This window comes from Pelobates fuscus, chromosome 2 (genome assembly GCF_036172605.1).
Source record: "Pelobates fuscus isolate aPelFus1 chromosome 2, aPelFus1.pri, whole genome shotgun sequence".
Taxonomy (NCBI): domain Eukaryota; kingdom Metazoa; phylum Chordata; class Amphibia; order Anura; family Pelobatidae; genus Pelobates; species Pelobates fuscus.
Window position 1 is genome coordinate 179,338,325 of NC_086318.1, and position 16,688 is coordinate 179,355,012.

The following is a 16,688-nucleotide window of genomic DNA, read 5'->3' on the forward strand; positions in this document are numbered from 1 at the left end:
GAAACCATTTTACTAACTCTGGCTACAGCAGATCAGTGATATGTGACTTCTGACGCGTTTTATGGCCTGATTAAAAAATATCTTGTCCAGCTGCTTCCTGGTTTCATTACCTGTTCTGTGACTGAAGTGCAGTGTATAAACCTTGTGGGGCTGGAGATAGCTTGGGTACCAGAAGTGTCTTAGTTTAAAGGGACACTCCAGGCACCCAGACCACTTCTGCCCATTGGAGTGGTCTGGGTGCAAACTCCCACTACCCGTAACCTTGCAAGTGTAATTATTGCAGTTTTTTATAAACTGCAATAATTACCTTGCAGGGTTAATTCCACCTCTAGTGGCTGTCTACTAGACAGCCACTAGAGGGCACTTCCTGCTTCATAGCACAGAAAACCTGTGCTAGAGCGTCGCTGGATGTCCTCACGCTGTGTGCTGATCAGTGGTAAACTTAAATATTAATCTCTAAATGTGTTTCTGTGCAGCAAATCCCTTGAAGTGAGCTTGTGTGTGTGCATAACTCCACACACACAATTCCTTGTACAAATTAATATTAGTTGCAAATCCATGATTCAACTGTAAGACTGTCTTATGAATTGTGAAAAATTAGTGCAAGCAGGTGCCCATTACACATGTAAATAGAACCCGCACTGTATGTTTGTGACAAGTTGCTACCAGACTCCCGTGTAGGAGTGAAGGTTAAGGGATGCGTTTACAGTACAGAAATAGATTTCCTAAATCCCCAAATTCCCTAAATTCCCTAATAGATTTCCTAAATCCCAAATTATAATTAATTACATGATGCGATCACATGTATTTTTTTCTTTGTTTCAATGCCGTCTGCATCTTTTGAAATTTGTCGTGTAAAAACTCTTGAAAACAATACCATTAAGAAAATATTGTGTACCAATTGTAATAGGATTAGCATTAATATATATTTTTTTTATAGTTGAAAAAAATTATTTTATTTTACTGACTTTGCATGCTTATTGAGTCGAAGATCATTCATGTGTTGTTTTATCGTATGTTCTTAATGAGATTTCCAATTTTCATGCTAATGAACTTTGATTTCACTCATTTTTAAGCTCAAACAAAGCCATACATTTGTAGTAAATCCATCTATAAAGCATTACCATTTAACACGAGCATGTTCACCAACACAAACACCATGTTTACAGCCATCATGTGATTATACTGCAAACATATCAGTTTCACACAGTTTGATTATGTAGCCAAATATTCTTGTATGCCAAGGTAAGATTTATTTAAATGAAAATGTGTTGTATTCCACTTACATTGATAGGTTCAAGGTCTAATACAAGAGAAAGCAGAGCCACAACATTAACAGTACCAGAACAGCAAAGACAAACGCATCATCGCTCACGTTCTGTGTCTCCTCACCGTGTTGACGATCAGGGCAGGACCCGTTCCCGTTTACCAAATGTGCCATTACAGAGGTATATACACATACACAGCTACTAGTATATTAATGTTTTTACACAAGTGTCTTTATGATCTAAATGGAACCCTCTAACCATCATAACCAATTAATATAGCCCATTAAAGAGTTTATGGTGCCAGGAGTGCCCTGATGCCGTCTCAGAGTAATTTGTCAAACCATTTTAGAACAATATGACAAGGGACTGCTGCTGCAGCTCTAATACTGAATTCTCATTGCATCTATACAGAGCTTAGCTCTCCTGAGCTAAGCAGGGTCATGTGCAATGGTGGAGAGCGTCAGCTGCACATTCCCAGCCAGTGAGCTCTGTCTTCTTTTCAAACTATTTTATTGAACTGTATTTTAAAAAAACATATTTCACAATAATTCGGTACATAAAGAAATCAACATTTCTTTAACAGAGCTCTGTCTTCTATAGAACATGTTCAAAAAAAGAAGAAAACCCAGCAATGGTGAATGCAGGCACCAAAACACGCGTAGGATTTTCTTGGGCACTTATTACTATTGTATAGTGGGGGATTATTATTATATAGGGGACTATTTCCTAAATGGTTACTCTTTCTGTTTCTCTTTTGTTTTTTCCCTATTTTTTTTTTTTTTTTTTCAAATTTCAGACGTGTACCAACCTGGTTTTATATTTTTTTCCTGGTGCATTTGCGATTCAGGCCTTGGTACACTTATCATCATGAACATGTCCTCAATGTATTAAATGTTTCTTTGTTTCTTTTGTTCCTATTATACTCCCCTTGTCCCTGCCCGACCCCCCCCCCCCTCCCCAATATTATAAATTAAGTGTCTTATTGAGTATTTTTGTCTATCAGTCTTGGTTCCCTTACTTGTTTCGGAGAGAGAGCTCATCTTGCATTGTACTATAATATATATATATTTTTTATGTTATGTTTGTCTGCCCGTTTTGGGGAATTCTTATCTTAAGTCCTCGTCTACTGTGGATGTTTGAGGCATGTAATTATGAGTTTAGTGCTAGTGCATTTTGAATGTAATTTTATTTTACTCTAAGGGGTGTATTTTCTAAATAGGGAATTTTTTCAAATTTATTTTTGACTCGGGAACAAATAGGTTAGCATCTAATATTCCTACTTATGAGCATTTGTTTTTTATTAAGTACAATGTTCCGAATAGCATACATATACTACTAATAATGGCAACATTATGTACTGTTATGCACAGACTGGTCTCATTAAGTGTGAAATAATATATTTCCAGATCTCTCTATTGCTTGGCAACCTCCTATTGATTTCTGCACACTGCACTTTGATTAGTCCATTTTTACATTTGTAGTAGAGTAAATAATGCTAGTGGAGGGAGCTCCTTAGTGATTTTACTCATTTCCTTTCTTTTCTGATTTGGTTAAATATGATTATGCCCAGAGTATACCTATTATTATTATTTAGCTGATTTTTAACACAATATAACATAGCAAATTCTATAACACAACAAATACACATTTACTATGCCCAAAATTTATTTTTTCATTGTGCTTAGAAGAATTTTGGTGGGTGGAAGACACTCACGCAATTCCTGTCGCAGTTTACAAAAAAAAAAATTATCAATCAAATATCAGTGCTGGATTGTCATCAGGGCCGTTGTTAACTGTCTTTTCATCTTTTAGCAGATGCTGTTATCTGAATGATTTTAATCTAGATCCTCCGTAGGCCCTGAATAAACTGCTGTTAACCTAAGCATGTTCTTTTTTGGGGGAGAGGAGTATTAAATGCACTACTTTTCTTCTGATGAGTGCGGAAAGAATTAACGTTAACACATTTTTAATATATTTATGTTACACAAAAAAAGTGACTCTTAGGTCGTTTAGATGAGTACATAATGTATTTCACACGCTGCAATCAATAAACTACTCAAGGAAGTTAAAACAAATTGCTAACTAAGATACAGACCATATTCTATGCGGTATTGATTAAGGTAGGGTTTTAGTTCCACATATTTTATTACTTCATGGTTATTGCATCCTCTCAAAAACAAGCTAAAATCTAATTTGTCTTCTCTAAATTCTTGATTTGTTTTTTTTTTAAATTCTTTATTTTTGCAGTGCGTTTATTAGTTACAGACATACATATGGTACCCCAACGGCATTCCATATGCAGGATTCATGACATTAGTTGCAGTGGGGGGTAGATAAACATTGCACTTTTTTTTTTGTTTAATACATTACACATTAATATAGCAAGCTGATAGGTTTCGCTTTGTGGCATAACATGTGAGGTCATACTTGCGAGTGGGTTAGTTATTCTAATATAACTTTAGAGTTTTACGCATTTGGTGCTCTAGCTGCTTACACCGCTAGTACAATCAGTTTATGCTAAAGGAGCATAGAGATAAGCTTGGCTAGGAATTACAATTTGCTCCACTAGAGTTAGCATGACGCAAGTACACATTTTTGTTGAACACGCTAATCTAGGCCATTTTGTGACCCCTTTAGCCATCAATTTGACAAACGGTTGAATCTGAGTGTTGCTTCCATACGATTTAAAATTGTAGAATACTAACTGGCTATTCTATGTAGATTAGTACATCCTACGCATAGTGGATTAGGTGCTTTATCTCAAATAATAATAACACGCAATATTAAGAACACAATAGGCGATTCGCTGCATACAAGTGCTAAAGTGGGTGTCTTAGAGACTCTCCCTCCCTCTGCGCTGGCAGAACTACATTGCCCTGTGGCCCAATAAAGCAAGTCAATTAAATTCACAGTAAGACGAGCTGATAGAAGGAGAAGCGTGTCAGGGAAGCAGGTGGGTGTCCCCAGGAGCTAGGATCGGCTACGGAATGTCCAAAGATGTTTAGCCAGTTCTCGTCGGATGCTGGATTGGGGTAAGTCCCTGTGAGCTCGTACCTGGGCGGCATGGCGGGATCCGGTGGGGATGTATTCTTCCGACGCGTGTTGCCGCTGCTTGAGGGTTCTCCCGACTGGATTAAGGGAGCACGGTAGTCCCGGTCGGGGCTCCTTCTGCTTGGTGTGTGGTATGTGGTGTCAGTGGCGGATCCAGAGCCTGATCTCGGGAGGGGCACTTGTAGATTATTTAAATAAATAATCCAGACACAATAACCACTACAGCTCAGTGTAGTGGTTATAGTGCCAATAATGCCAAGACCCCCTCCCAGAGTAAGTAGTCAAACTGTTTAAGAACTGTTTGACAACTTACCTGAGGTCCTCTGGGAAATGGGGCTGTAGTAGGGCAGAGGAGCAGTGGTATGTGTGAGTGGTGCAATGTGTGAGGGGTGCAGTGTGTGTGTGTGTGAGGGGGACAGTGTATTAGCAGTGTGTGTGTGAAGGTTGCAGTGTGTACGTGAGGGCGGCAGTATATGTCAGGGGTGCAGTGTGTGTGTGGATCAGTATGTGTGTGTGACAGTTACAGTGTGTGTGTGTATTGCAGTGTATGTGTGGGGCAATGTATGTGTGTGGGGGCAATGTGTTTATTGGGGGGCAGTGTGTGTATGGGGGGCAGTGTATGTGTATATGGGGGCAATGTGTTTATGGGGGGCAGGGGCAATGTGTGTATATGGGGGGCAGGGGCAATGTGTGTATATGGGGGGCAGGGGCAATGTGTGTGTGTATGGGGGCAGGGGCAATGTGTGTGCATATGGGGGGCAGGGGCAATGTGTGTGTGTGTGTGTATGGGGGGCAGGGGCAATGTGTGTGTGCATGGGGGCAGGGGCAATGTGTGTGTGTATGGGGGGCAGGGACAATGTGTGTGTATATGGGGGGCAGGGGCAATGTGTGTGTGTATGGGGGCAGGGGCAATGTGTGTGCATATGGGGGGCAGGGGCAATGTGTGTGTGTGTGTGTATGTGGGGCAGGGGCAATGTGTGTGTGCATGGGGCAGGGGCAATGTGTGTGTGTATGGGGGGCAGGGACAATGTGTGTGTATATGGGGGGCAGGGGCAATGTGTGTGTGTATGGGGGCAGGGGCAATGTGTGTGTGTGTGTGATAAGAAGGATTTTTTTTAATGTGTGTGTGTGTTTTTTTATTTAATTAAATAAATGTTATGTCCCCCCTCCCTTCTTACCTTTACTGGGAGGAGGGGGGACATCTTTCTTTCCCTGGTGGTCCCAGTGGGGTTCATTGGTGGTCCCAGTGGTAGGACTGAACTCTAGCCCACGCTCCAGGGCTAGAGTTCACTCTCGCGAGATTTGGAGCGTTGCCGTGGTAACCGCGGCAACGCTCCAAATCTCGCGAGAGGAGGACCCGGAGGAGCTGCTGGTAACAGCTCCCGGGTCCTCTCTCCCTCCCCTGCCGGTCGGCTGTCAGTAATGTGCCTGCGGACCGGGGAGGGAGATCACTGATCTCCCTCCCCGGTCCGCAGGCACATTGCAGGGCTGGCACTTGGGCAATGTCAGCCCTGCATTAGCCGGCAGGGGAGAATCTCGGGGGGGGGGCAATTGCCCCATTGCCCCCCCCCTGGATCCGCCACTGTGTGGTGTCGTACCGCAGTGCAAGTCCCCTTTCGTGGGGTCCGTCGGCTAGCTCGCCGTCGAGCATGTCAGTTTGCTGTGCGCCTGGTGGGTTGTGTAGCCGCCTCTTCAGCCTCTCTCCCATGTGTGGCGGATAGGGCTGGGTAAGTGGAGTTATAATCCCTGCTCCTCCAGAGGTCTCGGTATGTGAGGACAGATTTAGCGGTGAAGTGTTTTCTGTTTGTCTACGTTTCAAGGCTTCCTGTTTGTAGTTTGAAGCTTGGCGGCCATCTTGGGCCGGACATGCGGTCTGCAGTATGGGCGGGAGGCTCAAGGTGCAGGCTTGGCAATTTGGTTCTCAAGGTTGTAGACCGGGATCACCCCCCCGGTCCATAGGGGGGGAAACGGGGCCGGTACCCCCACAGGTCCGACTCTAAGCCCCGGGCAGTAAGCGGCAGGGCAGCGGCCGTCCGTCCCGCTCGCCTCTGGAGTAGGCCTCGAGAAAGTCGGGTAGGTTTCTTCCTCCAGGGGACTGTAGCCTGTAGGGCCAGCCTCACCCTGGACCCCAGGGCTCTCTGCCCAGCGAGGGCCACCGTTGTCGGCAGGTTTTGTGCCAAATTTCGCCGAAATATGCCTTCTGCTAATGTTTGGCTGCAGGAGCTGGTCCTGCATGCGACCAGCCGGCTCGGCGGTCCGGCCCCGCCCCCCCTAAATTCTTGATTTTAACTCTGAATCAAAAAAACTCCTAATGTAGATTTAGCACTAAATAAGCAAATATGCAGTTGGAAACCAGGCAGCAATGTTCCAATTATTACAATTACTGCAGAAACAAAGAACAATTAGAATTATTACTAAGTTGAAAACCATAATAAAAAAATATATGCCAAAAACAAAAACATTTTTTAAAAGATCGACATGTCACTACTCCATTACTGCTTTCCTTCCCAACCTTGTGTATACACAAGTTAACATTTCCTTTTACATTGCAAAAAAGTACTAAACAAAATGTAGTAAAAAAAAGGGTTATACTTGCCTTCTTCTATTTTGCTGGTTTTACTTGGATGAGAAGCAAATTACTCAGGGCTTTGTTTTAACACTCTGCGTCTCTGCAGAAAGACTGTAATTGCATCCACTTACCTATTCCAACATTGTAGAGAATCCTTTGTGGTTCAAACAATTTAGCTTAATTATCGTAGCCTGAGAGAGAGAGAGGACTATAAGCACTATGACCACAAAGGCTTTTATGCCTAGTAGATAAAGTTTGCACTAGTGTTTTTAGGATATTGCTATTAGGAAGTTACCAAAATACCTTCACCTTCAAATTCCAGTAAGCAGATTATCTGACAATTTTATCGTTTGTTGTTTTTTTTTCACAGCTACTGTGCGCAGAAGGAATGAAATGACTAATTCTGTACTTACATTTTAGACACAGAGGATAAGATATTATCTCTAAACCCTTCAATTATGCCCCCGCTCCCCTAACACACACACATTTTCTATATGGGCTATCAGGGGAAATGAGAAATGTAACTATTTAAATATATAATATATAATAATAGTTACATATGTCAATGAAGGGCAATATATGTACCCAGTATTGCTGTTTTATCCTTGATTTTCATACTAGCATTGCATACCGAATAAGTATCCCAAATAAATATTATGCTAGTTTAAAATGTAAAAACTGATTTAAATCTACTTTTTCCTGTCAGTTAAATACTTTTTTAATTATCCTGCTGTAAATGCTTTTTAAATAGGCATGTTAATTTCTCTCTATTAGATAAACTAAATGTGTTTGTGACCATGTACTTGCCATGATTATTTATTTGACATAAAACATGTTTAAACAAATGCTTAAAGTCTTGAATATAATTTTAGGAGTCTAGATGAAATTCATCAAATGAGACGATCACGATCTCCAACAAGACACCATGATGCCTCCCGAAGCCCGGTAGATCGCAGGTCAAGGGACTCAGATAGCCAGTATTTGTCAGAACAAGAAGGGTATGTCTGCAAACGTATGTATGTATTAAAAGGCATATTGGTAACATTTGTTATATTACAATTACACTTTCATAACTACTACTACTAGTAATTGCAAATCCTATTACATAGTTGATCATGACTCATTTTTTTTACATTCCTAATGAGAGGCAACACGCAGAGATATTTACTAAAGTGACAATTCAAAGTGAATTTCAAATTTAAGCCAAAGTAGCTGAACTGGGAGCATGGCTGACTTGTAGATTTTTTCAAGTTCAGCTATGTTGGCCTTATATTTTAAATTCACTTTACATTTTCACCTTAGTAAATAACCCTATATGAATTAAGCAGCAGACTAAGGGGTTTATTCATTAAATTAACAATTGTGGCAAATCGACAAAAATATTTTAGGTTTATGGGCAAAATAGCCAAATTTGTCCATCTTCATCTACTTTTCTAATTGATTTTTTAATTCAAGTTACGTTTACTTCACAAACTTCCAAATCTCTATTTTTTTATGGTTTTTATTGCTATTTGAGAACATTTTTTTCACGACTGTGGTCCGGCAACTACTGCTTACCTCTTTATAAGCATGTATGAGTAGTTTTATGAGTTTGGCTGCCATCTTAGTCTGGGACCACTCCCTTTCTGTCCATATAGGAGGTCTAATATTTCCAACTATGATCCCACTCCTGCTTGGGATGTTATTAAAGCAGATATAATACTCTAATTATTCAAAGGTATTAAATCAATAATATGAATCACATCTCACCTTTGCAAGTCATTAACACATCTATCCCATTTGCATGGGTGCCCTTCATCTTCACACGGGAATCAAAATAATCCGTGAGCTCAAACCAAGCTTCCTCCAGGCTTCCTCCAAAACTTATGACAAGCTGTGAAGAAAAAAAATAAACCTTCAGATGCATAACTGCAAAGCATGCCCAAATCACAGCCGATAAAACAAAAAGTCATACACAGTTCAAAAATGAGCACAGCAAATAACATGAGTATAACAAAATAGCAAGCAAAAATTAGAGAAAACAGAGATTAAGGAAAAGCTTGATGTTCACAATCTTGAGCATACACCTATCATTCTAGATATGAACTGTATTGCTGCTGTAGTGGATAACATTCCTCTTATACAAAGTGATAGCACATGCATAGATAAAACAAATATATATATATATATATACATTACGTTTTTGACCCTCTGTCTTAGACACTATTTTGTTGACAGAATAGCTTTTTTTTTTGTAAATATAATTTTTTATTGGTTTATCGTATAATCATATATTGTGGCAGGGGATTGAGACTCGCAGGTCTCGCACATATTCTATGGGGTAAGATATTTAACTTTAAATGCAAAAGATGCAGACATGCAGGTCTGGTAACATAGTGGAACAAAAGGGGCACACAGGTCCTGTAACGTACATCTTATAAACATATTAACAGAGTTTATCACGCGGCCCTGTGGTTTGACCGAATAGTTTCAATATCTTAACAACATCTTAATATAGTCTATATAGTCTTTATGGAATAATGTTGCCTATACTATGTCATAATTTTTTAATTCATGTAAATTGCATTTTTTTAAATCACTTGTCAGTTTCTGACTCAGTGCTTGCTATTTTACAACATTCTGCTTTGAACTAGACTGAAAATTCTACAGGCAGAACGAGCACACACTTTTGGAAAACAAAGCAGCCGTTCGTTTTGTCCTGGCCCAGCCCTGATGGGTGGTATTATTCTATGCAGCATTTTTTTTAGAAGTAAATATAGAGCAAGAGACATGGAACATCAATCAGTTGTCTTCTCTGGGATTGCCTGAGATGTTGCAAACTGAGTTTTCACCAAAATGATGAGCACTATGTTTATGAGAGCCCCGCAGGCAAACAAACCAGAGATGAAATCTGACTATAGTCTCAACTATTTCTGTGCATCTTACTTGCTATTTATTCTGACACCTCAATACTTGCTCAATCACTGGCAGCTCAAGTGCTTGGAAAGGAGCAAGGATAGACATTTATCAAAAAAGCAGAATGGAGGTTGAGGAAATCTTTTGAAGAAACATGACTTTACTTATTATAATATTTCTCACATCTTCATCTATCAGTCATATTCTTAAAAGGCGATTACCACATTTGACATGGCTCAGTTAAGTGAAAATGGTATACATATGTTGGGATTTCCTAGATGGACGGTCCATATAAAGTACCATTTCATGTCATTGGATAGGTCAATGCGCCCGGAGTACCCTGGCACTGTCTCTCCTTTCACTGTTAAACTATTTCTGAGCAGTTTAACATTGGATGAGGGTCTCTGATGTAGCTAAGGAAGAGATTAACGAACAGTTTCTTCCAACTGTAGGCAGTTGAATGTGTCATGTGACAATTTCAGTCAATCATCACCACCTGGAAATAAAAAGAGGGGGGGAAGGGCTGCGCTAGAGAGTATTAATACAGTATAAACCAGACCAACTGTATTAATACTCTCTAGCGCAGCCCTTCCCCCCTCTTTTTATTTCCAGTCTGTTTTATTAGGGTTTTGTGGGATTCCCTAATTAGGGTTGCAGCTCTTTCTGTTATTTAGCGCAGACTCTTCATTTTGTTTTTCTAATCATCACCACCTGTTGTTTCCTCATTAGCCCTAGCAGCACAGAGCGGCCCGGCTGCTGTTTAGAGCTAAGCCATTCAAAAATGGTTAAACACTGATTGAAAGGATAGCCCCAGGGAGATGAAGTGATTACAGATGTTGTGGGCTACATCCCCATTGATGCTTTGCCAGCATTATGGGTGTAAGAGCATTATAGGAGATGTAGTCCACAACATCTGGAGTGCCAATGGTTGCCTATCCCTGGTCTAAAGTATCCCCTTAACTAGATGCGTGGTAGAAAGTGTTTATTGAGTAATCCTTATATCTGTTACCAGCTATTTTCCTAGTGACAACTAGTATTCCTGTCTATGCAGTGAACTTCTTATGTTGCCTGGAGCCAAACGTGGACGAAGTGCAGAGTGCCTACATACCATCAGGTACAGTAAATTTGTAAACTCGCAAGAAGCCCATAATTGTATAGCGTGATATTTTACATCTGGAATGAAGCCCACCTTAAATAACATAGTTAATGCTTAAATAGTTGTAGTTTAATATTTTAATAATTTTGGTAATATGTGTAAGAGTCATATTAGTAATAGCATTCTCTTCTTTTTTGCCTGCTCATGGCAGTGGTCTTAGATGCATATATTGGATCTACACTATAAGGCAATAGAAAGACTGGCATTGATTAGTCATGTTTAGATTGTCCCACATGCGTTATAGTGCAAGTTAATACAGTTTTCACTTTTTCCTTTTCCATTCTTTTACTTGAATCCCATTTTTTTCTTTAGTTACATTTTGACAATACACTGGAGAGAAAGAAACTCCACTTTAAGCTATTTCATTAAATACCAAAATCGCCGTGGCAAGCCTACAATGCACTGCAAGAAATTGCACATTAGGCAAGAATGACTGAGTGCTGATGTTGGTATCCTCAGCCTGTGCTAAGTGCCTTTGAGTTGAATGGTATGAAGTGCTAATTGGGCTGTGTTGTCCTGATATCAGTGCTTTTGTGAAAGAGGCTTTCATTTTGATATATATGTTTAAAATTAAATTTCAGGCAATTCATGAGTTTTTGAAGCACCTTAAAGTGTTTGGATATAATATAATAGAGTTTAGGAAGGAAAATTGTAGGCTCTAATCAAGTTGTGTGTTCATGATAAAGGTTTTATTTCATTTTTTTAATTTCAGCATTTAAGCAATACGCAAATGTGTATTGGATGGATGGATGGATAGGTTTACTGGAGACGATAATAGGATGCCTTATAATAAATAATTGTTAAATATGATGTTCTTATATTAACAGTAGCATTTGATATCACTGCATTATCTTAGTACATGTAATTAACCTTTCCCAGTAATGTGAAATACTATTTTATGCCCTGGCCTTTTTTGTTATACCAGAGCAGCCTGTTCAAGCCTACATATATTTTAAGCACACAATAATATAACTTGCATAGCCATTATGTACATAGAAGAACACAATTTAACATGTAATTCTTAGATATTCAAAGCCTAAGATTTTCAGTAATATAAGATTGGTCCTACTTAATATAATATGTGAATTATAAAAAATATTTGAGGTGTAATTTTTGTTTATTTATTCATGTTCATGCTTTCATATTCCATGGTCGTGTACAATCCATGTGATTTAAATAGTTATGTTAATAGTTATGTAAATAAAGCATGAAGTTAAGGGTAGGCCAATGAGTTTTAGTGCGATAAGAAAGCTATCATTGCACCCCTCTACTCCTGCATAATTTCTCAAATAGTTGTAATCGTTTATGCCAATTTCAAAGTAATGCCCCCAATCTTGTAACTTCTCTTACCACATATTATAACTAAAGTTGCCATACCAGAAAACTATTTTATTTTTAATTAATTACAGGAAGCGTGTATAGCATGACAATGCAAGTCTTATTATTTTATGTGTAAGTGATAACTTTTAAGAAAAATTTGTCATGCACAGGTTTATAGAGTAAAAGGCAGTAATATAATTAACTTTAAACATGAAATATTTTTGTAGTTAAAAAAAACATTTGATTGCAATAATTTATTGGACCAAAGTCTTTACATCAGTTTTATAAGCAAAATATTGTGCTCAATATGTCCAAAACAGAAGATAACTGTGCTTTGCTGTAGAACTGTTGTAAGGCTATATAGCACCTGCTAATATATATTTATTGACTAAATAATCATATATACATATAAAACTTCTGCACCTGAATAAATTAGCCACCACTGTTACCAAATGTGCCATACCAGGGCACCCAATCCTCAAATGTTGCTTAAGTTTACACAAACAGAGAAATTACCACATTAAGGAAATACAACCTGTTAAACATGTAACTTTGTACCCTATGTTGCTGAAGTATTATTGCATTCTTTCTTTGTGTCCTCTTGTGTTCTACAAAACACAAGAAATACTGTTAGGCACAGTAAAACTTTGCCACCCAAGATGCCTTTACTAGAGTTTGGTTCTCATTGGAAACTCTACAGGTAAGAATTGTGTTGTGAAGTCTAAGTTGCCAGTTATGTGATCCATGTATCAGTCAACGCATATTAAAGAGATGAAACAACCCTGTTACAGTGTGCTTAATGTATTAAAATATTATTTCAGCATTGTTGCTTTATGAGTATGTAGTGTATGTGTAGAGTATTTTGGTGTTTGTTTTTCTTATCAATATTCTTACCTTTGTTTTCTTTCCAAGTTTTAGATTGTTTATTGTATGCATGTGCATTGGGGCAGGGCTCTTCAACTCATACTCAAAATAAGACTTAGTCTTCAGTGTAAAATAGCCATACTTTACACTATACATATAGGACAAGATAAATTACAATTAAACATATGACGTGTTATTTCAGCACAGGTTTCAGTGATACAGAACTGCATGTTATAACGTTGGTCCTGTGTTCTATTTCTTATTTATTTGCAAATATAGTCAGTAGGTTAAAGAGCCCTGTACTTAAAGTGTGTGTATTTGAGTTGATTTTAAACTGTAATTGAGTGTATTTGGTATAGTCTGCCCCATGGGAGAAATGCACTAATTACATTTAAAAGGTAACATGATCACGAAATATGTCATATGTCAAAGTGTATTGTTAAGATAAAGTACTTTAACTCTCTCTGAAAAACAAAGTGTTTTTGCAAAGTGAACTAGATTATTTTAGGCAAATTAAATGATTCTTCATTCACTAAGGAAAATATATATATGACGATAAGCAGAACGAACATTGCCAAAGAAAGCTAACCCACATTTAGGCTTTACTTTAAATACAAGTACAACTTACTGTCTGTATTTACTCGTTTTGAGACAGTTCATTTATTTTTTTTGGTTTGTTAGAATTATCAACATATTTGACGTGCTTTTTGGTACTATCTCCACTTGAAACCAATCATTCTGGCAGTGTCATTTGCATATACAGAACATAGTTATTATATCCACAAGTTTAAACATCTTTTTTTGCTTTATAATTATACTATGCTTTGTTTTAGAATTACTCTGTATTTTTATGGATTTAGTGTCCCCAACGCATTTGTGCATAATTGCTCCACCGCTGACTTATTTTATCTAGATCTATGTCATGCTGTCATGCTATTTTCCACTTAAAATTTTATTCACATTATTACATTACTCACTGTGTAAATTTTCCATTTAATGTTATGTTTGAAAAAAAAATCCCTTTTATTCTATTCTAGTCTATTCACATTACAGTAAGCTGTGACAGAAATGAAACATTCAAAATATTGTACAAGTCATCTATATTTTTAATATGACTACTTTGATCCCAATTTTAAATCTGAATTCTCAACAAGTCACACTTTAGTAAATACTGTATTTACTCGAATCTAATGTGCACCTTTTTGGGAAATTAAATTCAATGGCGCATTACATTCGGGGCAAAATTAAACATTTTCCAGCAAATTACATTCTGACAAATTAAAACTGCTGAATTCAAACTAGTGAATTCAAACCAGTGTATTAAAACTGGTGAATTCAAACACACGAACTGAAACACACAAATTCAAACTCACAAATTCAAACAGGTGAATTCATATGGGCAAATTTCATTCCTGAAAGAGGCTTAAGAAAGAATAGACTTAACATGTAACACCAAAATTGAAATACCATCAATGTTACTATGGCATATGGCAATAAACATTTTCATTGTAGCATAATGTTGTGTAGTAGTATCTACTTGAATAAATACGCATTACATTCGCCAGCAAAAACATTTTTCAGCTTCCAGGTTTCAAAAATTGAGGTGTGCATTAGATTCGATGGTGCATTAGATTCGAGAAAATACGGTAACTTTGATTGTGATATTTTGATTTTCAGAAATGTTCTTACATACACACATAATATGGATCTTACTTAATAATAAATCACTTTTTTTTTTAAAAACTCCCATTAAATCACAGGATTTTCATGTCCGATCATCTGTCCATGTACTATAACTCTTTGTGGAAAGCTAGTATATCCTGGAGATTTCAGATTAAGGAGTAAGAAAAAGTGGGCCAGCTCATGATAAGGGAGTAAATACCAATGTAGCACTTTTGAATAAACATAAAAAGGCACATTGTACCCACTTTTCATATCCCTGAAGGCATTACTCAATTGGAAAAATAAAAACCCAGTGTATTGCCGGTTTCACAATATAAACACGGAGACGAAAAAAATTGTCTTCCGTGTTCCAGATCTGTCTCAAAAATAAAGAGGTCAGAAAAAAACAAAAGTGACATAAACTAAGCCTAACTTATTTTTGGCATTAGTTTCTTGTTGGAATTAGTTTATCAGTTACCATGAAAAGTCTAACTCTTATTGTATGTGGAAATACATATCTTAATTTACTATGCTCATTTTCAGGATGACATGTGACCATTTTCCAGCCAAACATGAACTTATTTTCTGTTTATTATTTTCATTTTTTTTTTTCAAGTCATGATACTTTTACATCTTATGCAAACGAACATTGCTTTTTATGATTTTATCTAACATTGTATCCCTTTCTTTGTTTTTCTTTTCTATTCTTCTTTCTCTTCTACCACTGGATGCAATGCACTGGCACTAGTGAACTAGAGCCCTCCCTTGACAGGGCTAGAAGTGCTAGTACCAACTGCTTGAGACCAGATACTAGTTTGCATTCACCAGAACGAGAAAGGTATAAAACAGACTTATTCATTCTTATCATGTGTGCTGGTGAATTTATTTTGTCATGTTGAGCCGTTGCGTGTTATTTAGTGGTTAAGCTTCCGAGATTTGCTTTTTGTTTGTGTTTTCATTTGTCATGCTGTGTTTTTGTACTTCATAAATGCTTTTCGTACCATTGCCGAAAAAGCTCACTTATCTTTAATAGTCAAACATAAAAACAAAAACTAAAGTTCTGGTTTGTTTGTGGAAATTTAGACAGATGACTCATAAGCTGCAGAATCAATATAAATGATTTCTAAATTTTGCAATTGAAAATGACATTTTGCAATTTAAAATTCTTCCCTGCCGTCCCATTTTGAATAAATATAAATAAATACCTGTAACTGAGAAAACGTATAAGAAAACAATAACGTTGTTCCAAGGTTTAAATATTAGTCACATACATTGTTACCTATATAGTTATTTATCAACTAAGACAACTATAAAAATAACGCCTGAATATTTCATCTTTACTTCCTTGTTTTGAATTGTGTAAGCTTTATTAAGATATCCTTATATGTGTCAAGACAGACTTAACCTAGGTGTCCTCTCCTTCTAATACAGGCCTCTTTGCTTGTAGCAATTCATCTCACTCAGTCCAGTGTTTGACCTGTGGTGTTTGACCTGTGTACATATACTAATAAGGAATTATGTTTTCTGGGATGGGGGGCGGGGAGGAGGAATAAGGGGGAAAGCTTATGGTTGCAGCAGCATTCTGCAAAACATGTTTGTTTTCTTTTCAAAAACAACAAAGATTTGTAAAAAATCAGCATTTTAATGAAGCCCAAACCTATAAATGCAAAGTTGCCTTGCTGCCCAGAATTTTCCTTTAAGGGACACTCTAACACTATAACACTGCAGTTAATATTAGTTATTATGGATTTAGGTGCTTTTGGTTGCAGTCCCTTGGTTTTTGATGCCAAACCTTTTTCAATTGATTTGGCAAAATTTGTATTCAAAATTTGACTAATTTCCTTATTAGTCCAATTTGTAGAGCTTATACAAGCTACGTACAAGAAGCCAGCAGTAATTTTAC

General features: G+C 37.6%; 1 protein-coding gene across 2 annotated transcripts in view; it reads left to right on the forward strand.

The window, feature by feature from the left end:
• RIMS1 (regulating synaptic membrane exocytosis 1) overlaps positions 1 to 16,688 on the forward strand; it is a 453,058-nt gene that overhangs the window by 261,385 nt on the left and 174,985 nt on the right. For both annotated transcript variants that reach the window (XM_063442984.1, XM_063442985.1), the window contains 5 exons: positions 1,295 to 1,448; positions 7,761 to 7,886; positions 10,835 to 10,897; positions 12,882 to 12,959; positions 15,534 to 15,623. In XM_063442984.1, coding sequence (XP_063299054.1) covers positions 1,295 to 1,448; positions 7,761 to 7,886; positions 10,835 to 10,897; positions 12,882 to 12,959; positions 15,534 to 15,623 — 511 coding nt within the window. The remainder of the gene's footprint in view (positions 1 to 1,294; positions 1,449 to 7,760; positions 7,887 to 10,834; positions 10,898 to 12,881; positions 12,960 to 15,533; positions 15,624 to 16,688) is intronic.